Consider the following 26,367-nt stretch of genomic DNA (forward strand, 5'->3'; position numbering starts at 1 on the left):
CACCATTCAACTTTAAAGGAGAAATCCGGTGTAAAATGGACTTGGGGTGTAGTAAAACATAATAACGATTACAAACTTTTGTCATATAGCTCACCTCCATTCACCCCCAGCATTTAGAACATACAGAGCTTTAAATCGATGCTTCCAACAGGCTTACAATGCTAGTGATAGGGGCATAGCGTTACCCATGCAGTTTTTTCCAAAAATCATCAGTGTGTCTTATAATCCGGTGCGCCTTATGTATGAATTTTACCAGTCAAGTTGTAAGGAGGAGTAAAGCCACTCCGCTAAAGTAGAGCATTATACAGGATTTTCTGTTTAGTTCTCCAGCAGTAATAACATTAGCCACTAATCGTGCTAACCGCTAGCCCTTTGCCATTCAGAGGTGAGTATTACTGGCCTGTAGTCTGCTGTTAACCCCGGATAGCACTGCTGGAGCAGCATTAGCATTAGCCCATATTGTGCTAAGCGCTATCTCTTTCGCAGTACAGAGAGGAGTATATTGTACTGTGTTTATTGTACTGTTTATTGTGTTAAGACAAGCTACATGGGAGGAACCACTAGCTAATTTTGTCCTGGCTTTCTGGAATATTCAGGGCGCTCGGTGTAGCGCTGTCGTAGAATAGTAGCATTAGCCGTGGAAATCAGAAAATCTAAGCTTACTGGTAGTAAACAAAAGCAATTTATTCAAATAAAGTGCTAAACTAGAAGGAAAACATGGTGACACCCCTGTTCCTTACTAGTCTCCTTACTCTTAAAAATGCGCCTTAAAAAGAATGAAAATACTGTAGACCAGAAAATAAACGCACACAGACAAACAAACACACTGGGAACCATATTAATTCATGTTACAACAAACCTTGGTTTACGTATCGTATTATATCTCTACACATCCATCAGTCTGTATTCAGTGTAATAAAGGGAAAATGCTACTAATAGACCTGGCTCATTTCTTTCATGTCCACCAATGAGAATTTGGAGTGCTCGCATATTAAGTGGAGAGCCTAATGAATTTCAAACACACCCAAGCAACAAAGAGCTTTCAGCCACTGAAGAAAGCGTAGAAAGCGTTTATGTGAACCTCCATCCTGTCTCTGTCTACACTGCAAATGCAGCTTCCTTCCAGGCTGAAGAGAGATCTCTGTCCAAACACTCTCAGATCATTCACACATGCAACACTCTGGCCTGTCTGAGCATGTCAGTGGTGATGCAGCATCTGCGGTTCTGTGGATTATGCACTACAGGCTGCATTAATATACAATTTAACCACACCGAGGCTCTCATTAGGAATTTTGGCTTTTCTCCAAGCAAGATGTTGCATTACCTCCTGGCCCAGCTCTAAACTGATCCTGTGACTACATTACAGCCATCTTTGGCTGTGTTCAAACAGCAGGAAAAAGTGTCCCAAATCGGATCTTTTTAGTCACATGTGACACAAACGTGTTTCGTATTTGTGTGGCAGTGTGAACAACAAAAACGCACAGAATCTGGCATTTTCAGATCTAGTTTGAGCAACCTTAAAGTTACTTTCAAACAGAGCCTAAATGTGGTCTAAATCAGATTTTCTGACCAAATCTGATGTTCATTTCAGGCTATTCACACAATCATTTCAATGTGATCTATGTCCAGTTTATCAAATTTCAGATTGTAAAATATCATGATTGGACCACTTTGACCTGCTGTGTGAACGTAGCCTTCTACAGCTCTGAAAAAAAAAAAACAAGAGACCACTTAAATATGATGTGTTTCTTTGATTTTACCAAATTGAAAACCTCTGCAATATAATCAAGAGGAAGACGGATGATCACATCCATCAAACCAAGCTGAACTGCTTGAATTTTTACACCAGGAGTGCAGGCATAAAGTTATCCAAAAGCAGTGTGTAAGACTGGTGGAGGAGAACATGCCAAGATGCATGAAAACTGTGATTAAAAAACAGGGTTATTGCACCAAATATTGATTTCTAAACTCTTTAAACTTTATGAATATGAACTTGTTTTCTTTGCATTATTTGAGGTCTGAAAGCTCTGCATCTTTTTTGTTATATCAGCCATTTCTCATTTTCTGCAAATAAATGCTTTAAATGACAATATTTTTTTATTTGGAATTTGGGAGAAATATATAGCTATAAATAGCAACATATAGCTATAAATAGCAAAATCAGAGAAACTGCTTCAGAAACTGAAGTGTTTCCAGAGCTGTATATGGTATTGAAAAACGATACATAGTCAATCCTTGGATGAGTTTAGGAATGTAAACTGTTCAGACCAGTGAATGTTGGATATACAGCAGATAATACACAATACAAATATAGTGTAAACAGCTTATAATAGTGTAAACATAATTTTTGGTGGGAAAATCAGATTTGCGCCACTTTTACCTGCTATGTGAACAAAGCCCCTCTTTTGCTGCAGAGTGTGGGGTGAGTGGGGAGGGAAGAACGCAGTTTCGTTCTTGACAGCAGTATGGATCAGTTTTAATATAATCCTACTGACTGCCAGCAGCTGTTTGGAATACAGAGGACATCGCTCACACACCTGAAATATTATGCCAATAAAGTTGTGCAGTGACATGAAGTCTGGTGCAGTACACTACTCCCATAGAAGACATATTTGTAAAGGTGGCACAAGTCAACAGCGTTGACAACTCAGAAAAAGCTTGACAACTCAGTCATAGCTTCACTCTCACAGATCCTGTTTACACCTGGAAACTTAATCTATCTTACTTATCAGGATTAACTCTGGATATAGACCAGAGGACATTTGCCTCCCAGAGCTGGGGTCTAGTACTGTTCACTATTGGGGTCTTGTGAGATCAGGTGAATTAAAAACTCTAAAACAGGGGTCGGCATCTAAGTTTGGCCACGGGCCAGATATTTTCAAAGCCAATACGTAGCAGGCCACAAAAAAAATCTGTTTTGGAAAATGAAGTGTAATGGGATGGAGTGCTACAGACTAGTAGCTCTCTAGCCCAGAGGGTTGTTGAGCCCATTTGCAGAACAGTTGATCTCAAAGCAGAAAATATATTAACACACTAACCCATTTAATACTGACGAATTGAATGAATTGTTGCTCTGCCAACTTGCACTGTTATCTGACAATTGTGGGAAAATAGCATCCAAATTAGAATATTCTCAACTTTTATCCTATTTACTCTTTTATCTAGACTAGCTACGTCTACAGATCTGTGACACACGTGTAGTGTTCACAATAGCTATGCTTGTAGCACATTCTAGACGTTTCTATGATGACAGCATGTCTTAGAAAATTTTAACCAGGGTACTGCCTCTCATTCCCTGAACCAATATGTTCTTGCTTCTTTTAACAACCAGCAGGATCCTCAACATTATCTGTTGTGCCCAATTTGGTTCTGAGACATTATGTAGATGAATGCAGAACTGCTGCCATCCGTCAGACAGACCAGCTGTATGTCTGCATCAGTCAGGAAGAGGAGGTGGTAACCTCGTCATGGCCTTCTTCATATAAATAAGGGGTTTACTGAGGTGCAGTGGCTACTGGATCATTACCATGCAGATACATTTGATTCTGTAACCTCAGTGCAACCAGTACAAGAGTTTCAGACTAGGTGAGTTCTATTATTTGTGATATTTTTGTCAGAATTCATCATTACAGCTGGTGGTCAGTAGGAATGAAGTAGAGGGAAAGGAAAGGAAAGTACAGGTGTATGAATTCTGGATGACCATCAGAGTTTACAATAGGATTCCAGGTTCTCCAATAATTTTAATATCATCCTTGCAACATCCTTGATACATTTATGTACTAGTGCAACCAATGAAAATTAGTCTCAGAAAATTAAAATATTAGATAAGATCAATTGGTACTTTTGGCAGTGTGTGCAGTGTGCCAAGTCCTGCTGGAAAATGAAATCTGAATCCCCATAAAAGTTGTCAGCAGAGGGAAGCATGAAGTGCTGTAAGATTTTCCCGGAAAGGCGCCGAGTGGTCCAACGGTCTAAAGCGCTGCCACTATGAGCGGGAGGTCGCAAGTTCGAGCCCCTGCTCATACAGCTTTGCCATCAAGCTGCCGGCGCCCAGATGGAGCACAACTGGCCCTGCTCCCTCTGGGTGGGTAGATGGTGCTCTCTCCTCACTCCTAGGGTGATGTCCACAGCACAGGGCGTCTGTGAGCTGATGTATCGGAACCGAGCCCCTGCGCTTTCCTCCGAGAGCGCTGTGATGCTGCTCGGCAATGCTGTATCAGCAGCAGCTCGAAAAGAAGCGGTGCCTGACACATGTATCGGAGGAAGCATGTGTTAGTCTTCACCCTCCTGGTGTGTTGGGGGATCACTAGTGATAGGTGGGAGTCCTGGTGAGTGGGTTGGGTAACTGGCCATGTAAATTGGGGAGAAAAAGGGAAAAAAAAGTCCTGACTTTGGACTCAATATAACACTGTGGATCAACACCAGCAGATGAAGAAATGGCTCTCCAAAATTTTCCAAATCGCCACCAAATTTTACCTTGTGTAGCAATTGTTTGTATTGGAATGCTGTTTTCTTTTTTTCACCAAATTGCATACCGCCCTCCAAATAACTCAATTTTAGATTCATCAGTTCACAGCACCTTATTCCAAAATGAAGCTGGCTTCTCCAAATGTGCTTTAGCATACCTCCAGCGACTCTGTTTGTGGCGTGTGCTCAGAAAAGGCTTCTTCTGCATTCCTCTCCCATACAGCCTGTCCTGGTGTAAAGTGTGCTGAATAGTTGAACGATGCACAGTGACTCAATCTGCAGCAAGATGATGTTGTAGGTATTTGGAGCTTTAATGTGGGTTGACTATGACTGTTCTCTCCATCCTTCTCCTCTGCTTATCTGAGATTTTTCTTGTTCTGCTACTTCAGGCCTTACTTAGAACTGTGTCTGTGGTCTTCCATTTCCTCACAAAGTTCCTTACAGTGGAAACTGACAGCTGAAATCTCTGAGATTTGAGCTTTTTATATCCTTTCCCTTAAACCATGATGTTGAACAATCTTTGTTTTCAGGTCATTTGAGAAATGTTTTCGGGCTCTCATGTTGCCACGTTTTTTAGAGAAGATGCAAAGAGGAGAAAAATGAGCAATTGGTCACATTAATACACTCTATACACTGTAACCATCACATCAACCTTGGTTCAGACATTGATCTTTGACTTTCAGGTATGAAAATGTTTGGTGAAAATGTCCCAGGACAGAATGTGTATTGCAATTCCTGGGAATTTGTGTTGTGTTTGGGAAAAGCTATTGTTGTAAATAGAGTTATTCCTGCTATCTAGCATCCCTGAAATATACCCATGACACGCTGGATTATACACAGAAGCTCATCAGGGGGCTCGGTCCAAAAGGACAAGGCTTGTACTGATTTTCATATTCTGTCTAAAAAAAGATACTGTACAAAGCTTTTTATAATGGAAATCACACACTGATTATGCATGCGCTCATTTGCATCTGATAGGCTTCTCCATGCAGCCCAGTGTTATCCACTAATTGAATGGTGTGCAAACACCGCATTGAGGTTTTAATTGGAAATTGGTTTCCCGGACCTCCGGGTGTGTGCAGAGCATGGATACTATAAGATCTAACCAGAATAGCAATGACTAAGGTGAACACTCTGCACTGTGGGTAATATTTAACCAGCATATTAAATACACCAGGAGTAGAGTCTTATTGTCAAGCACATGGTACTAAACCAGGCAGACCTAACTGTTATTCTAGAAACTGATAGTTTAATAAACAGGTTCTAGAAATGTTAGGAATGGTAAGAGTTCAGTACAGGGTTCTGGCCTGTCTGTCATCCATTTACATATCAAAAGCTGACTGATAGAGCTCTGATGGTTGGCAAGAGGCAGGGGTAATAACCTCACAATCCTGAAATTTCAGTTATCCTACTGTTCAACAAACTGAAATCTGGCAGAACCAAAACAACTTTTAAAAAAGGCAAAATCCAAAATAGCAAAATCCCCAATCCCCCACAGTGGACAAAAACCTCATTAAGAAAACTGAAATTTTTGATGGTGGAACTGCAATATATGATGGCGACTTTGGGAGAATTTGGTGTTGTTGATACGGGAGAGCAGCTTATCTCCTCCACACTCTGCTATTTTGTTTTATTTATGTTTTATTTTTATGTTTTATTTTGCAACAGGAACTAGGCCTCAAGACCACCATGTCTGTGTCACACGATGGGTCCACACCAGTGTTGGTCACGTTACTTTGAAGAGTAATTAGTTATAGTTACTAGTTACTTCTCCAAAAAAGTAACTGAGTTACTCCACTATAAAAGTAACTAGTTACCAGTAAAAGTAACTATTGCATTACTTTTGTGTTGCCCCCACCTTCTCAGAGCGTGTTTCATAAGCCAGAGGAATAGAGTGCACGACAGCGTTTATCTCATCCTCCTCTTCCTCGTGACTCACACACAACGCACACACACTTGCGCCTTTGTCTGTATGTGCAAAGTTTTTTAAAAAAGTTAATTGAGCGGCTAAAGTAACGTGCAGTAACGGGGTGTCGAAAATAGTAATGGCGTTATAGTGACAGTCAGAGTAATTAATTAGATAACTTGTTACTGAAAAAAGTAACGGCGTTAGCTTTTTCAATGCCGTTATTCACATCACCGGTCCACACACAGCAAAATCCAGGAGAACAAATCGGGGTCCATGCTAGGCTAGTTTTTACTAGCTCTGTCTATGACAATGTCAGATGACCATCAAATGAACCTAACCAAGTTTGTTACAAGATCTTGCAAGATTAAAACAGCAATATATTACTCGTCAGGTGTTAAATGTGTCTTGCTAAACTGTTAAATGTATAGTCTATCGAGCCTCGTGTTCCCGCCCACATTCCCACTTCCTGGTTTAAATTGCAGAGCAACGCAGAAGTGTAAACCATGGAGATTCAGTTATAGGTTGCCAGGTCTGGATAGAATCCTTAAGGGGGATTACCAACTGAATACAGAACCCTTACTGGAGGGATTCTGACAATAGTTCTAAGGTCTGATGAGACTCATGTGAGATCATACAGGGGAAAAGTTATTAGCTTTATGATAAAAGCAGCTGCAGTACTGGAATACTGTTCTGTATTTTACTGCATATGATAAATCATGCATAATTCATAATCAGAGTAAACCTTAATTGACATCCAATACAAGACAATTACATACAAAATATTTTAAAATATTCACCTGCAGTTTTGCATTTTGTGAGTTTTAGTCTAATAAAATATTTTCAATCACATTTTCAATCATGACAGCAGCCCTATACTTGTAGTGTTTTTATTACACTACAGTACAGATCACTTTATAGAGCATTAGAATGGGTAACAGAATTCAACAAGTCCACGATTTTGGCCAAACTCTAAATTTTGTGTACCAGGTCTTAAAGCCTTAAAGCTGCATATGAATTTTTGACTCAAAAAAGTGTAATAGATAATGGATATCCATCTAAATATAGCTTACAAAGTACTATGGAATACATAAAAAAATAGAATTGTTTGAAGAATCAATTTATTCAAGTAATTAAATTTACTTAAATTTAATTTTACTATAAAGCCACTTCAGTTTCTGAATCAGTTTCTCTGATTTTTCTATTTATAGGTATATTGTCATTTAGAGCATTTGTTTGTAGAAAATGAAAAATGGTTGAAATAACAAAAAAAAATGCAGAGCTTTCAGACCTCAAGTAATGCAAAGAAAACAAGTTCATATTTATACAGTTTTAAGAGTTCAGAAATCAATATTTGGTGGAATAACCCTGGATCTTTTTATCACAGTTTTCTTGTATCTTTGCGTGTTCTCCTCCACCAGTCTTACACACTGCTTTTGGACAACTTTTTGCCACTCCTGGTACAAAACATTTAAGTAGTTAAACATTAAGCATGATTATGGCTTACAGTAAATGAAACCCCAATTGTCTTTCTGACAATTACAATATTATAACCGTAAGACGAGATGGTACTTTTGGCAGCAGTGTGGGCAGTGTGCCAAGTCCTGCTGGAAAATGAAATCTGCATCTATATAAAGCTGGACAGCAGAGGGAAGCATGAAGTAATGGTAGATGGAGCACCAACACCAGCAAGTGACAGGACGTTCTAAACCATCACTAACTATCAGTAAATTTTACATTTTATTTGTAAATCAAAGGATCAGAGTCTGGAGGAAGAGAGGAGAGACACACAGTCACATACTCACTATTTATACATCAAACAACAACTTAAAATACCCCAAATGCAATTTTTGTACCTTCAAAACAAAAACACACTGTGCTGTGAACGCCTCGTAAACTCATAAGAACACACGGGAGAGTTGTGAGGTCTGGGAAAGCTTTGTTAATCTCTATTGAACATTCTGAGATCAGATAATGTTCTTTTTTGAGTTGAGAAAATATATTAAGCCTGTGCCTTCAGCATGGATTTATAGATCTCCTGCACTGCTGTGTTCTCTGTCTCCAGTTCAGATCTCTCCACATAAACACATCGCATGAACAGAGAGGTAGTATGCAGGTAAAAATAGTATACAGTGGTGTGAAAAAGTGGTTGCAACCATCATGATTTCTTTTTTTTTGCATGTTTGTTACTCTAAATGTTTCAGATCATCAAACTAATTTAAACATTAGTCAAAGACAACACAGGTAAACAAAAAAATCAGTTTTTAAATGAAGGTTTTTTTTATGAAGGTGGAAAAACAATCAAACCTACATGGCCCTGTGTGAAAAACCTAGTAACTAGTTGGGCCACCCTTAGCAGCAACAACTGCAACCAAGTGTTTGTGGTAACTTGCAACTTGAGTCTTTCTCAGCGCTGTGGAGGGATTTTCGTCCACGCTTTTTAACAGAATTGTTGTAATTCCACCTCATTGGAGGGTTTTGAGCATGAACAGCCTTTTTAAGGTCATGCCACAGCATCTCAATCAGATTCAGGTCAGGACTTTCACTAGGCCACTATAAAGTCTACAGTTTTTCTTCAGTCATTCGGAGGTGGACTTGCTTGTGTGTTTTGGATCATTGTCCTGCTGCAGAACCCAAGTTCGTTTCAGCTTGAGGTCACAAACAGATGGCCAGAAATTCTTAATACCATTTATTCATGGTTCAATTTATTAAAGCACGTCTTCCAGGTCCTGAAGCAGCAAAACAGCCCTAGACCATCACACTACCACCACCATGTTTTACTGTAGGTATGATGTTCTTTTTCTGAAATGCGGTGTTACTTTTACTCGGGACTCACCTTCCATAAAGTTCAACTTTTGTCTTGTGAGTCCACAGAGTATTTTCCCAAAAGTCTTGGGCATCATCAAGATGTTTTCTGGCAAAATTGAGACGAGCCTTAATTAAATTTTTTTTTTTAGCAGTGGTTTTCGTCTTGGCACTCTGCCATGCCGAGATATTTTCTTATGGTGGAGTCATGAACGCTGACCTTACCTAAGGCAAGTGAGGCCTGCAGTTGTTTGAATGTTGTTTTGAGGGCTTTTGTGACCTCTTGGATGAGTCGCCGTTGTTCTCTTGGGGTAATTTTGGTCAGTCAGCCACTTCTGGGAAAGGTTCATAACTTTTCACATCCTGTTATGTCTCATCTTATAGATAGAGATAAGGGGCCCTTTTCACACCCCTATATTATTCTAATTAGTGATGATCTTGTGATTTCCATTCATTAAAAATATTTGAAGTAAGATTGGAAGACTAAAAGGGCACCTGATTCAGAGAATCACCCATAATCTGTACAAATAAATTACCCCAAATGTATTCTTGCTGACTTAAATTTCACTGAAATTAATTTTGCTTTCATTTTTGTTAAGGTTTTTTTTTTCTGAATTAAGTACAGTCAGTAAATACAGTCAGTCAGACATGCTAACGTACGTCTTTAACGTTTTGTTTACAACTCCTCAAGAGTATTTCCTGAAAAGTAGTTCATGTGAGCACATGCTCACTTTAACAGCTCTATCCTTTATTCAGATTTGCTAACTGGCCCATGTTTGAAATCAATACTCTCAGTCCCAGGGTGATTCTACTGGACTTAATGATATTGACTTTTCAATTGTATTTGTACAGAACAAATGTGGTACTTTGTGTGTAGGAACACGAAGGAGCCGATGACTGTATAAAAGCATGGACAGAACAACGTCTCTCAAAAGTGAAGCCATCTCTATTCTACTGCCTTTTCTGTCTGGTTGTATTATGATGTGTAGCTCCGCCTATTTCCTTATGTTTTAATAATGACAAAACAGTTCAAAATATCTTTCCATTTCAAGGGTCTTATTCCAACAGTTGGCACATGTTCCGCCCTGAAATCATTTTTTAACCTTACTCTGTTATATCATGGTAATTCAGGGCAACAGAAATCATCTGTGTTACACAAAGTAGAGAGAGTTGTAGCTGGACTGGTTAACAATTAGCAACTATTTAATAAATAATACTTTATTGATCATCGTGTGTTGTATTGTTGGCTGAATTAACATGACAGACGCTCTGTACACTGTATTTTTTTTTTTTTTTGCAGTTTTTCCTGTAAGTCGGATCTAATTAGTTGTTAGCCAGGCAGCTAATGTTAGTGTGTTGGATGTGTTGGACTGGAAATACCATTTTAAACTAGGAATTTCTTGAACATATTTTTCCCAAGTATCAAAGTCCCAATTTGACACTTTGAAAATGCAGTAAAAAAAGAAAGCACACATCCAAGTTGTCCCTTAAGATAAAAAAAAATATATTATTGAAACAATGGTATCAATAATTTATGAAGTGCATGCAAAACAGAGAAGGTTCTGATTGGCCTGTTCTTTACAATATATCATTCCAGAAGAACCACACACCGTCTGACAGTGCCAAGTCCTGTGCTTAATGCAAGTTTACAACTAGACAGCTTCTTACCGTCTCACCCTGACGAATCCTGACAACAGCAAAAAAAAAAAAAAATATATATATATATATATATATATATATATAAACACACCCGGTTCTGGATTAATATGAATTCTGAGTCTCAATACTGAATACAGCTTCATTGCTCTGGGTGTGAGAAACTATACAAGCACATTGGGCCCTATTTTAGCGATCTATAGGACTGTTGCTGTTTAAACAATGCAGTTGCGCTAATAAACACAGTAAGGATGTAAGATAGCAATCAGCGTCACAATGCATCCTGCACAGGGTTTAAGAAAGGACCCACTGTATGTTATATACAGTGTACAGTGTAAAGTTGGGGTGTGTCATAGTATATAAAGTTTCTGACTGACCACTTTCTTCCATGGTACAAAAAGAAAAACCGTGCCTTCCGTCACAAAATCATCTTCATGCATGACAATGAACCATCTCCTGCTGCAGAGAATACCTTTGTTTCATTGGCTGCTATGGGCATTAAAGGAGAAAAACGCATGGTGTGGCCGCCATCTTCCAATCCCTGACCTCAACCCTATAGAGAACCTTTGGAGTATCATCAACTAAAGATCTATGAGAGTGGGAGGCAGTTCACATCAAAACAGCAGCTCTCTATTCTGACATCATGCAAAGAAGTTCAAGTAGAAACTCTTTAAAAACTCTTTAAAAATAGATTTAAGAATTGTGAAGGTGATATCAAAGAAAGGGGTGCTATGTTAACATGATTTTGAATAAAATAGCTTTTGATTTTAGTAAATGTGACCACTTAATGTTGCAAATTCAAAAAGATTATTATTCACAGTTCTTTACAGCCTATAAAAGGTTTTAAAGCTCTGTTGTGCATAATACATTTGGAGCAGTGCATTTTTAAAAAAATATATATATAAAAAATACTGTTATCATTGGGAGGTTTGTTTAATAAAACTGAATGTATACTCAATGTGTCATGACTTGAAATAATACTAAGAAAAGAAGAAAATACTAAGAAAATCTGAGAAAAATATCACTTGCATAATAATTTGGAATGCAGTATACACTGAATTGATGCACTATGAAAGAAAGAGGCTGAGTGCAAATCCTGCACACAGAGAACACTAAACATCACTACTAAACATCAGAATGTAAACCCCACCTTCTTACAATGTCCCGGAATGTTCTGGAACATTGTATTGTTGGGTTTCACATGACCTAATAATAACATCCTTATATTACATAATAATAATAATAATAATAATAATAATAATAATAACAATAATAACATTCCCATCACTAGGACTCTCTTTCACGGTTCGGGTTATGTCATTCTAAATGGAATATATGGGGCGAAAAAATATATATTTAAGCATATATTGGGGCAGCGTTCAGAACCAATGAAATGGTCAGGTTCTACCTGAAGGCCAGGCTGGTTTGTTAACCTCCAGCCATTGCTGCTCAGCTGAGGAGAAATTTAACACCATCAGGGCTGAATGTCACTGCCGCTCATAACGGACAGACCCACAGCTGGAAATTAGATTTCTGAAATGGGTCCATTTGGATGTAGCTTTTCTCTGTAACGTCCCCTCAGCAACCTTCAATCCTGCACTGAATCTGATTTCCTTCAGCTCCCCCATCACAGCAGCACCACCAACATCCCCCACCAGACTCATCAGCTCAGCTGAAGTACTGCTAAGAAGCTCTAAAGTGTTCAGGCCAAGAGGAAAAGTTTAAAACTTAGGCTGCACTTAGAATTTACTTCCTTATGCATTTTTTTTCATTTCATTAGGGGAGGTCAAGGACATTAACAAACATGAAGCTTAAGACAAAAGCCCTATCTGGACAGGATTAGTTTCTCAGGGAGATGTCTGTGAAAAGTTTTTCAAACTTCTACTCAGTTATAAAACTCTTGGATCCAGACTGCAATTGAAAATACAGGATGTGAGTTTTTAGTTTTTAGCTGCTCTACAGACAGACTCAGGAGATCCTTTATCCCGAGAGCCATCAGAATCTTCAACTGCTCCCAGTGGAGACAGAAGCGAGAGGAGGACAGATGAAGAATGAGTCTCATACGTTTTTTAAATCACAGCCTATTTTTATATACTTGGTATGTACTACATGTACATCTGCACTCTGTGACTCTATTAACATTTTACCGTACATTTTAATTTAAATACAATATTTGCAAAGGTTATATTTATATATATTCAGTATTGTACTATCTGCTGATACCTGCTATTCCATATACGTAATTTATTCTGTATTATTGCACAACCTCCTATCTATGTTTAGGTTACTTTCATACTTTGTATAGTTTTTGTATTTATATTTTTTTATATTTTTATATATTATTGTATCTATCTATCTATCTATCTATCTATCTATCTATCTATCTATCTATCTATCTATCTATCTATCTATCTAAAGGAAAATGATTTGTTGAGGTTGAGCAAACAGAAGAATTAGGTTGGGTATTGGATCTCAGTTTGGCATTTTTTAGGGTGGAGTTGATTTAGTGGGATGATTACTGTTGGAAGAAGTTAATGACAGGTGTCCAGATTAAATTGTATTCAGATTTTATCATTGGAAGAAGCTGATTCTTGTTCCATGAATATATGGTCTGTTACGAAAATTTTCCATTGATTGATAGTGATGGTGTTTTCTTGGTGATGGTTAGAGCTGTGAGTAGAGCAGTGGTGGTTTGGTTTGTTGTGCTGATTGCTGGATGTGATTTTCTTTTGGCCACAGTCTGTGCTTAGCCAGTGTTCACTCACAAGATAACACCTCACAACTCTCCAAAATCTCTGATAATGAGATTAGATAAAGACCTCCATCTGCTTATTCTTAGCTGGCACCTCTCCAGTTTGCGCAACGTGTAAATGCTAAAAGAAGCGTGTCAGGTCTCAGTGTGTTTCAGTGAAACATGAGAGATGAGATTAGACGTCAGTGTGATGGTGTGAAACAAAGCATGAGAACGAGCGTGACGTTTCCCCGCTTGCTTTTTTTTAAGCATCCCAAATTGATGCAAATTTTTGTAGACAGTCTGGCACAAAGCTGGCTCTCAGATTTCTACAGATTATCACAGGGGAGGTCACATACAGGTCAAACATGCAGGGAGGTGTGAACTAGATGAAGTCCTGGGGACACACCTGGTACTTTCACACCTGAAATCCAAACCAAGGTGCATGTGCGCCTACAACTTGGAATTGTAGTTACAATTTTGCTTTAAATGTTATATTTACCGTATTTTTCTCACTATAAGGCGCACCGGATTATAAGGCGCACTATCAAAAAACATCTATTTTCTGGTCTGTTTTCATACATAAGGCTTATATGTATATATGTCTATATGTATATATGTCTTTTGTGGAACGCTAGTAACTAGTTACTAGTTGTTAGAAACAGGGGTATCACCATGTTTTCCTTCTAAATTCAATAGGTCTCACCACTGGCTAAAGCCGGGTAAAGCTAAGCTAAGCTAAGTAAACAAAACTGTAATTCTTAAGAAAAACTTTTTAGATGAGTCAGACAAAGTCAACTGAGCACTGGATGTCAATCTACAACGATTTCTCTCCTTTGGGTGAGTTAAGCACTTGTGTTTATTTACAATAAGCTTAGATATACAGATTTCCACTATAGCTGGAGCAATAGCATTAGCATTAGTGGCTAATTGCTAGCAGTTAGCGTCTAATGCCACCCGACAGGGCTACACTGAAGAACCCTGAGTGTTCCGGTAAACCAGGCTGATTTTAGCTAGCGGTTTGTCCCACATAGCTTGTTTTAACATGGTAAACATGCAAGCTACAGTCCGATACACTCACCTCTGAACAGCAAAAGAGCTAGCGCTTAGCACGGTTAGCGGCTAATGTTAATGCTGCTCCATGCTTACAACCTGACAGGTAAAATTTACACATAAGATCCACTGATGATTTTTGGAAAATTGAAGGATTTTAAGTGCAACTTTTAGTGTGAAAAATATGGGAATAAAATATGGAGTTTAATATGGGTTTGGGCTCATAATGACAGTTTAAGGGGTGGGTTGGGTGGGTTGGTGTATGCTAGAATCAAGAGAGAGAAATCCTCTCACACACACACACACACACACACATAGTGAAAGAGTGACAAATACAGCGTCCTAATTGGCCTCCCTTCATGCTTAGTTGACCAATGAGGTTTCTATGTGGGTGGGGCTTTGCAGTTTGGTTTGATGCAGCGCAGAGAAACACACACAGCAGCACAATGGTACAATGTCCCTTAAACAGAAAATATAAAACATATTTAATCAAAAACTACACTGCAGTCTTTCTCACTGCTGGAAGGGGTTACACTAGTTACACTAGAAGATATTAAGAATCTACTACTGGACTCTATCCACTCACTGAATTGTGTTATACTGCACAGAAAGTACAGAATACTGTATAAGGCTTATACAGGATTCCTCTAGCGTAGTGTTTTACCCCATTCTGGCCCTCTCTATCTCTCTTTCTCTCACTATATTCGAGTTTCTCTCAGATATAGAGTGTGTACGTGTTACTTCCCGGGCTGGCCCAGTGTCTGGTGCTGCTTTATTTATTCATGGCCACATATTGCAGCAGCAGCATCAGGCATCAGTAGCGTTGGAATAAGCACTCTGCAGGGATCTGCCTGATAACACCATTCTACTAAAGCTGGGCACTTCCCAGCGCCACACTAATGGTTAGCCTGGTGTCGGGTGGAACAGGTGGAGAAGCTCTCTAAAAGAGGTTAATGTCTCTTCAGTCACTATTCAGGTATTCTTCCATTTGCAGAACATACAAATAAATAAGCTCCTTCCTTCTGCTGCCCTCTACTGGTCAACTGAGATGTCCACTTGTGCACCATCTTTTCCCATGGTGTGGTCTGGACTGGCTTAGTCTTGTTGGTTGGGTCTTGTGTGGTGTAATGTGGTCTGACCTGGTTTGAGTTGGCTTGGGTTGGGTTTGGTTGAGTTGGGTTGGGTAGGGTAGGGTAGGGTAGGGTTGGGTTGGGTAGGGTAGGGTTGGGTTGGGTAGGGTAATGTTGGGTCGGGTAGGGTTGGGTTGGGTCGGGTGTGGTGTGGTCTGGACTGGCTTAGTCTTGTTGTTTGGGTCGTGTGTGGTGTAGTGTGGTCTGACTTGGTTTGAGTTGGGTTGGGTTGGGTTGGGTTGGGTTGGGTTTGGTTGAGTTGAGTTGGGTTGGGTTGGGGAGGGTAGGGTAGGGTAGAGTTGGGTTGGGTAGGGTTGGGTTGGGTCGGGTGTGGTGTGGTCTGGACTGGCTTAGTCTTGTTGGTTGGGTCTTGTGTGGTGTAGTGTGGTCTGACCTGGTTTGAGTTGGGTTGGGTTGGGTTGGGTTGGGTTTGGTTGAGTTGGATTGGATAGTGTTGGGTTGGGTGTGGTGTGGTCTGGACTGGCTTAGTCTTATTGGTTTGGTCTTGTATGGTATGGTATGGCTAGGTCGTTTCAGTTTGAATTAAATCTAATCAGTTTAACCATAGTGCTTTTCCACCAAAAACATTCGTTTGAGCGGGAACCAAAGAAAACTAGGTTCACAGTTATTCTGTATTTGGTATTCTCCGGAGTTTCAGGATAAATCTGAAGAAAGAACTAGGAAGGAGAAACTTTACAGTGAACTAGAGGAGGATTTATCTTGGGCAGGATAGTGATAAACAAGCTGAAAAAGCTTAAAAATGGAGTGGAGCTGGGCGGGGGAGTGTACCAGCGTTTTATAATGTGCTGAACAGCGTGCTGGGCAGTAGGTCAGCTAACCAGTGCAACCCTGGCTGTCCGACTCCGTCGACATCAGCCAATAGTGCCGGTGTGTTTACTGATGTGATGTTTTGACGTTTCCACTAAAACTGTTGGAAATGCGGGCCGGTTCGCTGAAAAGCACCGCGGTTCTTATAAATCCGAACGGAACTGGCTGAAGACCCAGAGTTCTTTTGGTGGAATAGTGCTACCAGACACTAGTTATGGGACGTTTTTGTAAACAAACATAGTGGTGTTGTGCCGAATTCAGCACCCCGCCAGGAAAAGCACTCTCTCTCGGGAGCGCGTGCTATGATGCTATGTTGTAACCCTATCCAGACGGGATTAGTTTCTCAGGGAGACGTCTGTGAAAAATGTTTCTCACTTCTACTCAGTGATAAAACTCTTGCATCCGGACTGCAATTGAAAAAACAGGAGGATCAGTGAGTTTTTGGCTTTCTCTGTCACATGATATTGCGTTGTCACGTGAGGGATTTGTTCAGTAGTTCCTCCATTTACACTTGCTGTTGTGTTTATGTGGATCTCTGGAATGCTAAAAGTGTAGTTACGGTATGTGGCAGTGCACAAATAGCTATTTTATTAAACGCGAGGTGACGAAACTCAGAGGTGTCCATCCGAAAGAAACTATAATTGCCAGAGGACCACAGAGTTTAGTGAAAAGCACATACATGGTTGTTCTGGATGGGAATAAAATCACAAAGGACCCCCATAAAAAGATTCCCTGAGAAACTAATCCCGTCTGGATAGGGCTTAAGATAACCATGACTTTTGGCACAAATTTCTAAGTTAAAGTGGTGGTGACGGTGGAGAAATGATCAAATCCAGCATGAATAAATCAAAACCTGCATAGTGTGAGTACACCCTAAGACCGGTTGTCCTTCTCCTGTAAAGTTACTTATTTGAAGGCAACTACATCTTTCCATTTCCCAGCGCCATGCTGGGTTGAACAGGTGGAGAAGCTCTCTAAAAGATAAAAAAAATGTTAATGTCCCTCCAGTCACTTAGATATTCTATTTGTGAAGCATTAAAAAAAGCTCTTTCCTTCTCCTGCCCTTCACTGGTCAACTAACACGTCCACTCATGCCTTATCTTGTTCCGTCTCGTCTGAAAGGACGTGCAATTGACTTAACCTTCAAAGATGTGGTTGAGTAGAGTCTGCTTGTGTTCGGTGAACAAGGCAGTCAGCACGGTCACCCCTACTGTTTTTGTGTACTGGAGTGACATGCTGACCAGTCTCTCTTGCTCTCATAAATTCTCTTCTCCTTCAGCTCGTCAGACAGTCGATGAACCAGAAACGCTAAATTACTTAGGATTGTACAGACTGGGATCTAATATCAGTACTGTCACAGTCACAGACAGAGTCTGCCCTGAGCAGAGTGGTTTTCTATGGCCCATTCACACCTGGCATTAACATATGATCAGGGTGGTCCTGTACAAACTGTCCAGTACAAAATACAGGTGTGAACAGGATACAGTGTGTCTCGAGGAGCATTGTAATCTGATCACTCAAACCTACATACTAGCTCAAATGCTACATACCATGCTTATAGCATATACTAATAAAGGGCACCTTTTTTCTTGATCTATAGAGCCATTGATAGTAATGGAGAATGTACTGTTTGCAGGTCAGTTCTGGTATAGTAAGGTGTGAACTGGTCTGGTATGGTTGGATTGGGGTGTGGTGTGGTGTGGTATGGTATAGTCTTGTCGGGATGGGTTGAGTCAGGTGTGGTCTGGTGTGGTATGGTTTGGTATGGTCTGATTTGGTTGGGTTGGGTGTGGTGTGGTCTGGCTTAGTCTTGTTGGGTCGAGTCAGGTCAGGTGTGTTCTAGTGTGGTATGGCATGTTATGTTATGGTCTGATCTGGTTGAGTTGGTTTATGTTGTAGTCTGGACTGGCTTAGTCTTGTTGGTTAGGTCTTGATGTGGTGTGGTCTGGTCTGATCTGGTTGGGTGTGGTGTTGTCTGATCGGATCTGGTTGGGTTGGTTCGTGTGTGGTGTGGTCTGGACTGGCTTAGTCATATTAGTGTGTACTCACACTAGGCAATCCGAACCGTGCCCGGGCACGGTTACCTCCCAAAGCACGGTTCGTTTGGCTAGTGTGATCGCTCCGAACCGTGCCCGGGCACGGTACGCTGAACCGTGCCCGGGCCCGCTTGGAGAGGTGGGCCCAAGCACGGTTCACTTGGGCACGGATCAAGATGATGTCAGTGATGCGATGCTACTGTAAACGGAGGACGTTTTATACACAATTCTGCATATAATATTTTTGAAAAGGGTTCTAAAGAGCACCATAATGGTTAGTGTTACCCATAATAAATTAGGACTACTATCTACAAGTCCTAAACAACAAACACATTTTATTATTACTTGAGTTTTATGTTTTGCTCCTTTGGTCACTATTTATGTATATAGCAAGTACGTCTCTTACCTTACTGATGAACGTGAATTGTAGTCCGCGAGTAAAGCTGCAAATTTCTCCCTGGACGTCTGCTGCTTGTGTAAAAACCTTCTTACACGTGCAGCACGATTAGCAGTAAATCGCTGTGTTGCACAATCAATGAATCTCTGGTTCAGTTGCGTATTTGCACGCCCAAAACGACTCCAGATAAACAAAAACAACAGTACAATCCTGAACTCCATTGTTTTGCGCGCGCATACTGTTCATCAAAACAAAAGTCACCTGTTGATGACGAAAGCGTGCTCGGGCACAGATCGTTTAGCGCAGTGTGAGTGCAGGCCTGCGGGGGAGTGGGGAGGGGGCCGAACCGTGCTCCGGCACGATTCAACCAAACCGGGCCTAGTGTGAGTACACCCTTAGTTAGGTCTTCTGTGATGTGGTGTGGTCTGATTTGATCTGGATGGGTTGAATTGGGTCGGGTGTGGTCTGACCTGGTCTGGTTGGGTTGGATTGGGTCGTGTTTGGTGTGGTCTGATCTAATCTGTTTGGGTGCATTGGGCCAGGTGTGGTCTGATCTGATCTAATCTTGTTGAGTTGAGTTGGGTCGGCTATTGTGTGGTGTGGTCTGATCTGATCTTGTTGGGTTGGGTTTGGTATGATGTGGTCTGATCTGGTTGGGTTGGGTCAGTGTGGTGTGGTCTCATCTGTACTTGTTGTATTGGGCCAAGTGTGGTGTGGGCTGGACTGGCTTAGTCTTGTTGGTTGGGTCTTGTGTGGTCTGATCTGATCTAGTTGGGTTGGATTGGGTCCTGTGTGGTGTGGTCTGATCTGATCAGGTCGGGTTGGGTGTGGTGTGATGTGGTCTGATCTGATTGGGTTGGGTGTGGTGTGATATGGTCTGATCTGAACTTGTTGGATTAGGCCAAGTGTGGTGTGCACGGGACTGGCTTAGTCTTGTTGGTTGGGTCTTGTGTGGTCTGATTTGATCTAGTTGGGTTGGATTGGGTCCTGTGTGGTGTGGTCTGAAGTGATCTGGTTGGGTTGGGTCGGGTGTGGTGTGGTCTGAACTGATCTGGTTGGGTTGGGTGTGGTCTGAACTGATCTGGTTGGGTTGGGTCGGTGTGGTGTGGTCTGGACTGGCTCAGTTTTGTTGTTTGGCACTTGTGAGGTGTGGTCTGATCTGGTTGGGTCAAGTGTGGTGTGCTTTGAACTGGCTTAGTCTTGTTGGATGGGTGGATTGTGTGGTGTGGTCTGATATCTAATCTGAATTGGTTAGGTTAGGTTGGGATGGGTCAGGTGTGGTGTGGTCTGGACTGACTTAGTCTTGTTGGTTGGGTATGATTGGGTATGTTTGGGTTCAGTTTGAATGAAGTCTCATTTAACCAGACTAAAAGTGCAGGTTTAACACCTATAGTAACTTTAGTGTTTCCTGACCCTACTGTCACCCGTCTGATGCATTTACTTGCACTACTTATCACTTTAAATTTTGTTTAAACAGGTAAATTAGTCTAATCTAATCAGTAAAATAATTCTACAGTAATAAAGTTGCGTCAAGATGTGATCAGGTTTAATAATCTCTTATATGTAGATCATTTATAATACTTGAAGAAAGAGTGAACTCAGTACCACACTCTGATTCTAAGGGTTAAGCCAGGGTCTGCTTTAATGCTGTATAAGCATGATGGGGTTGGCATCACATGGGTGCCGCAGCAGTGCCCCTCCCACTGCCTGACCTTTGGGTTTTGGCAGGCTGGGTGCTGCCTCTCGCGGCAGGGCGGCAGGGCCAGCGGCAGGCCTCCATTCATCTGGTATTAGTGCCTGTGGTTTCCTGCTCCTTCAGCTTCCTCACGCTTCCTGTCTGAACAGCGGGTGCTGCACCCCAGAATGCACTGCTCTTACATTAGTATAAAGCTGGAGACTGAACAGGTTATGTAAATCCCTTAATGTACACCTGATACAGGTAGGAGATATCATGAGATTTAATAAGAGTGAAATATAGTCTTAGAACCGACCAAAGCATAAGAGGCTATTAAATTTGCCCCCCATAATGTGACACAGAATACATATATCTAATATCTATTTGGTTAAATACTGGATTCTGACTGCGATGGATTGGCGGCCTGTCCAGGGTGTATCCTGCCTTCCGCCCGATGCCGGCTGGGATAGGCTCCAGCACCCCCCCGCGACCCTTAATGGATGAAGCGGTTGATAATGACTTGACTTGACTTGACTGGATTCTGAACATGTTTTATCACCTTTGCCACTTTTTTGATTATTGCATTTTCTTTTCACTTTTTTGACTGAACAGCATCAGTATTCAGTGCATCTTTACATATAGCCTCATGGTGCATATTCTCGCTGTCCAATGAAAAGCGTATCTCCAAAACAGCAACTTTACATAGTCATACAAACTTTTTTGCAAATATTTTAGGGTTATGCATCTAAGTGATTGAGATTTACCTGCATTTTTTGATTGTTTAGCAATATGCTATCAAGTATCTAGCTTCAAGCTAATACGTGAACGAGCATACAAACAGTTAGCCCCCAAAAATGACATGAATTCCATACCAAATATAGCTAGTTAGCTAGCTACATTGAGTATTTATACATTCAAGTTCTGTAACATTAGCCCAGTTTCTGTTTGGATATTAGCTACAACTGATGAAAATGGTCATCACTTTATGCTAATTGGTTGAAGTTACTTTTAAGTTGCTATTAGCTGGCTAGCTAGATAGCTGGGTAGTGGGGTGAACAGCATTTTAAAGCATGTGTCTTTTGGAAAACATGGTAGCTAACTATAAGAGTTAATGGCATAATAGCATAAGAAACTATGACAGCAACGGCATCATATAGTATCTTATATATATATTTATATATGTGTGTTTGTGTGTGTGTGTGTGTGTGTGTCGAAACTGCATTTTTTGTCATTTTTGAAAGAAAAGCGTATCTCCTAAACAGCAGAAGAAGTAGAGACATAAAATATTCTTAAGCTGGGTAGGCCAAGTCATACAAACCTGTGTTGGAATTTTATTTATCTGACTGAGATTTACTTAATTTTTTGTTTGTTTAGCAGTCTGTTCATTAAATCACTAGCTTTAAGCTAACAATTGAAAGAGCATACTAACAGTTAGCCCACAAAAAAAAATCACAGGAATTGCGTGTTTAATTAGCTACTAGCTACCTAAGCTAGCTACATTCTATATTCATACATTCAGATTCTGTACCACTAGCCCAGTTGCTATTTGTTAGCTACCTAGTCGGCTAGTTAGCTAAGGTTACATATACAAGGTGAAATATATGCTGCATTTTTGGCTGAAAGCACTATATTTTACAATGTTCACCATGTTTTAAATCATATTTATGAAAGGCTGAATTTGTAAAACAAAACTGTGCATGAATAAAGTGATTTTGTGAACCTGTTGTGATTAGTGCTTAGCTGATAGCTGTTTGGTTGTGTGTTTGTAGATTCTGCCTAGTTTGCTTAGTGCCTTAATTCCTGTGGCTAATTAAATGTGTAAAAAATGAAAGTGCCTCCTTTAGTGCAAATAGCAAGATGTTACGTTGCACATTAGTGCAAATGCAAAAAGCATCTGCCATTTTTTTTCCAATGCAGTGGATGAGTCTAAGGGTGTTTTCACACCAGCACTATTTGGTCTCTAGATTGTTTGTACTCTTAGTAAGGTTTAATTGAGCAGATCGCACAGTAATCGCACTCGGGTATGGATAAAAAAAAAAACTGCACCGAGACCTGCTAGAAGAGGTGGTCTGGGTCCGGTCCCTAACAAATCTGGAGTGGTTCACTTGTGGTGAAAACATGATTCGGTCTCGATCCGGCCCAGCTATCAAATATACTATTTTATTTGAGCTAAACTGCTGATAAAGCGCAGTTTAATCTAATATATTAGCCAGAAAACACTAATTACCACAGCTATGAACAAACACTGTCTCTGCTTCATGCTGTTTACATGCACAGTCTGTGCTGCATTCACTGCTCACAGCCGTGCAACTCTGTTTACTACGTGTAAATCTGTGCTGCACGTCTCATTGAAAACACTGCAATTGACAGCACTAAACAGAGGAAAAAAAAACACTCCAAGTAAAATAACTCAAAAAGTCCTATATTGCTTTTTGATTGGCTGTTATCTAAACTGTCTATACTGATGTAAAGCAGATCTTTATCAGTATTTTGTGCACACACACACACACAATGTCTTTTGAATGCAGAGTCTGAAAGGGTAGAGATCTGAAGTGCATGCTCCCAATAAAGCACAAAAAGCTTATTCTGCACTTTTTTGTACCACTATGATCTATATTCAGACACAGAAGGTCAGAATGAGGTTGAGGTGAAGAATGCAAAGACAAAGTAAGCACTCCTGCAGGCGCAGCGGTGAGGTTTAAAGTTTTGGTGGCAGCAGTGATTCCAGCTAGTTTGTGATAACACCCGGTGGCATCCGCTGCCCCTGCAGTTACAGCCAGGTGATGAGAGGAGAACTTTATTTGATTTCTCCACTGATGGAAACTCGGAGTGGTAATTAGATTCCATGTCTTGCCGCTTCATGGCATGTTTTTTTTTCTCTCACCCACGAGTCAGAATCCATCTTCATTTGGACATCACTGACAACAAATACCTGCTGGACCCGGTTCTTCGGTTTGTATTAGGACTAAAATGTACACCTGCATGTAGGCGTAGCAGATAAGCTGCTGCATAGTAATGGAAAATGTTTCAACTCATTTTCTATATTTTAGACGCACATTATTTAAACTCTACAACCAGACTTTAGAACCAAGACCTTTACAATTAAACACAACAACTAAAGCTAAACTAAAACAACCAAATGATATAACCAAACTCTACAGCCAAACTTTACAACTAAGCTCTACAACCAAGCTTTACACCCATACTCTCCAACCAGCATTTACAACCAAACTTTACAACTGAGCTTTACAACCAAGCTTTACAAACAAACTCTCCAACCAAGCTTTACAAACAAACTCTACAACCAAGCTTTACAAACAAACTCTACAGCCAGTCTTTACAATCAAGCTTTACAATCAAACTCCCCAACCAATCTTTACAACCAAGCTTTCCACTCAAACTTCCTAACCAATCTTTACAACCAAGCTTTCCAATCAAACTCTACAGCCAGACTTTACAACCAAGCTTTACAATCAAACTCTCCAAACAGCATTTATAACCAAACTTTACAACTGAGCTTTACAACCAAGCTTCACAATCAAACTCTCCAACTAATCTTTACAACCAAGCTTTACAATCAAACTCTACAGCCAGACTTTACAACCAAGCTTTACAATCAAACTCTCTAACAAATCTTTACAACCAAGCTTTACAATCAAACTCTCCAACCAATCTTTACAACCAAGCTTTACAATCAAACTCTCCAACCGGTCTTTACAACCAAGCCTCTTCAGGAAACTTTACAACCACACTTTATAAACTCTACAATCAAACTCTATAACTGAACTGTACAAACAAGCTTTTTTTCAAACTCTACAACCAGACTTTACCACTGAGCTCTACAACCAAGCTTTACACCCAAATTCTACAACCAGACTTTAAAACCACACTTTTTAAAATCTACAGTCAAGCTTTACAATCAAACCCTACAACCAGCACTTGCATCCAAGCTTTACAACTGAGCTCTACAACCAAGCTTTACAACTGAGCCCTACAACCAAGCTTTACACCAAAACTCTACAACCAGCACTTACAACCAAGCTTTACAACTGAGCCCTACAACCAGCACTTGCATACAAGCTTTACAACTGAGTCCTACAACCAGCACTTGCATCCAAGCTTTACAACTGAGTCCTACAACCAAGTTTTACACCAAAACTCTAAAACCAGACTTTTCAAACAAGCTTTACAACTAAGATCTACAACCAAGCTTTACAATAAAACTCTACAACCTGACTTTACAAACTCTACATTTAAACTTTATAACCAGACTGTACAATCAAGCTTTATAATCACACGTTACAAGCAAACCATATAACCTCCTACCAAGAACCTCCTTTCACCCACCAAGAGATCAATACTTCAATGGACCTCCTTTCTACCAAGAACCACCTTCTTATCAAGAGGTCCTTCCTACCAAAGACCTTCTTCCTACCAAGAATCTACTTCCTACCAAAGACCTCCCTCTTACCAAGAGGACCATCATACTAAGCACCTCTTTCCTAACAAGGACCACCTAATATAAGCCTTAGATGCACAAATTCCTGAGCAGAAATAACAGAAACATTCACTCTTTCACATTTTTTCATATTTTATCGCAATGAACATTCAGTAAGAACTCAAAACAAAATTCTGTTAAATCTCCTTGAGACAAAATGTTCCTCACATTCCAAATAATCCTAAAATACTTAGTACACCCACAAGTGCTGTTTCTGAAACATCGTCTGATGTTTACCTGAGCTGGAGAGGTCATGGCTAGGGTTGGTCAGCAGCACTAGGAAGTCCTGGCATGTGTCGGCGTCCAGCAGAGGGCTGTCGTCCAGGCAGAGGTCAACAATGAGGGCCACAGCCTTCTCACAGAACACGTCGGGCTCCTCAGGAGGGGCAGCGACTCGCATCGTTCAAGCCTCGGACGCCCGCCGTCGCTCTTCACCGTGGAGGGCCGGGATGGAGCAGGTGGATGGCAGCACATTAAAAATACATGCCACCCCCTCTACGTCGCCTCGCACGGTGGATCCTCAGAGTGGGCATGTGTCTGAGTGTGTGTGTGTGTGTTGTTTGCGTGTGAAAAGGCTTATTGGAGCACCAGGAAGACCTCTGAGCTATGGGGGCCAAAAGGCTGCATGACCTCAGATCCAAATCAGCTTTGCATTAGGGCTCCATTAGCGTTCCGTTGCGGTTCCGTGTTCTCCGTCCATTCTCTCGTTTTCCCGCTGTTCTTATCTCTTTCTCTGCCACTCTCACATGGGATAGTGCCTGGCAGAGGGTGGTGGCCAGGGAAGAGGACGTCCCTCTGTCCACTCCTCCTCTTGTCCTCCTGTCCTCCCATCCTCCTCACTGTCCTCTGTGACCGATTCCAACCCCAGCAAAACACAACAAATTGATGTTCCTCCATTTCCACCTCTCTCTGTGTTTTAATATTAATATTTCATACAGCACTACTGTGCGTTTGCTTTACTCTTGTGGTTGCTTCTCTTCCTGAACTCTCTCCAGAGCTTCAAACGGTGCTTCATGTAGCTCTGCCAGCGTGTGCAATCAAACTGCAATTGTTGGGACGTCTCAAATGAAAGCAAAATGTACATTAGTAAACAAAAAAAGGAAATTGTAAAATAAAACAAGTCCAAAATGTCAAAACTGTTATGTAACGGTCAGACTGAAATCTCTGGTGTGTAAGTATGTGCTG

General features: G+C 40.7%; 1 protein-coding gene across 1 annotated transcript in view; it reads right to left on the minus strand.

The window, feature by feature from the left end:
• The window catches only part of syt6b (synaptotagmin VIb), a 64,163-nt gene extending 38,581 nt beyond the window's left edge, over positions 1–25,582 (minus strand). Inside the window, exon 1 of the mRNA XM_015601696.3 lies at positions 25,420–25,582. Coding sequence (XP_015457182.2) covers positions 25,420–25,582 — 163 coding nt within the window. The remainder of the gene's footprint in view (positions 1–25,419) is intronic.
• Between the last annotated feature and the right edge of the window lie 785 nt (positions 25,583–26,367).

The sequence above is a fragment of the Astyanax mexicanus genome, chromosome 24 (genome assembly GCF_023375975.1).
Source record: "Astyanax mexicanus isolate ESR-SI-001 chromosome 24, AstMex3_surface, whole genome shotgun sequence".
Classification (NCBI taxonomy): Eukaryota; Metazoa; Chordata; class Actinopteri; order Characiformes; family Acestrorhamphidae; genus Astyanax; species Astyanax mexicanus.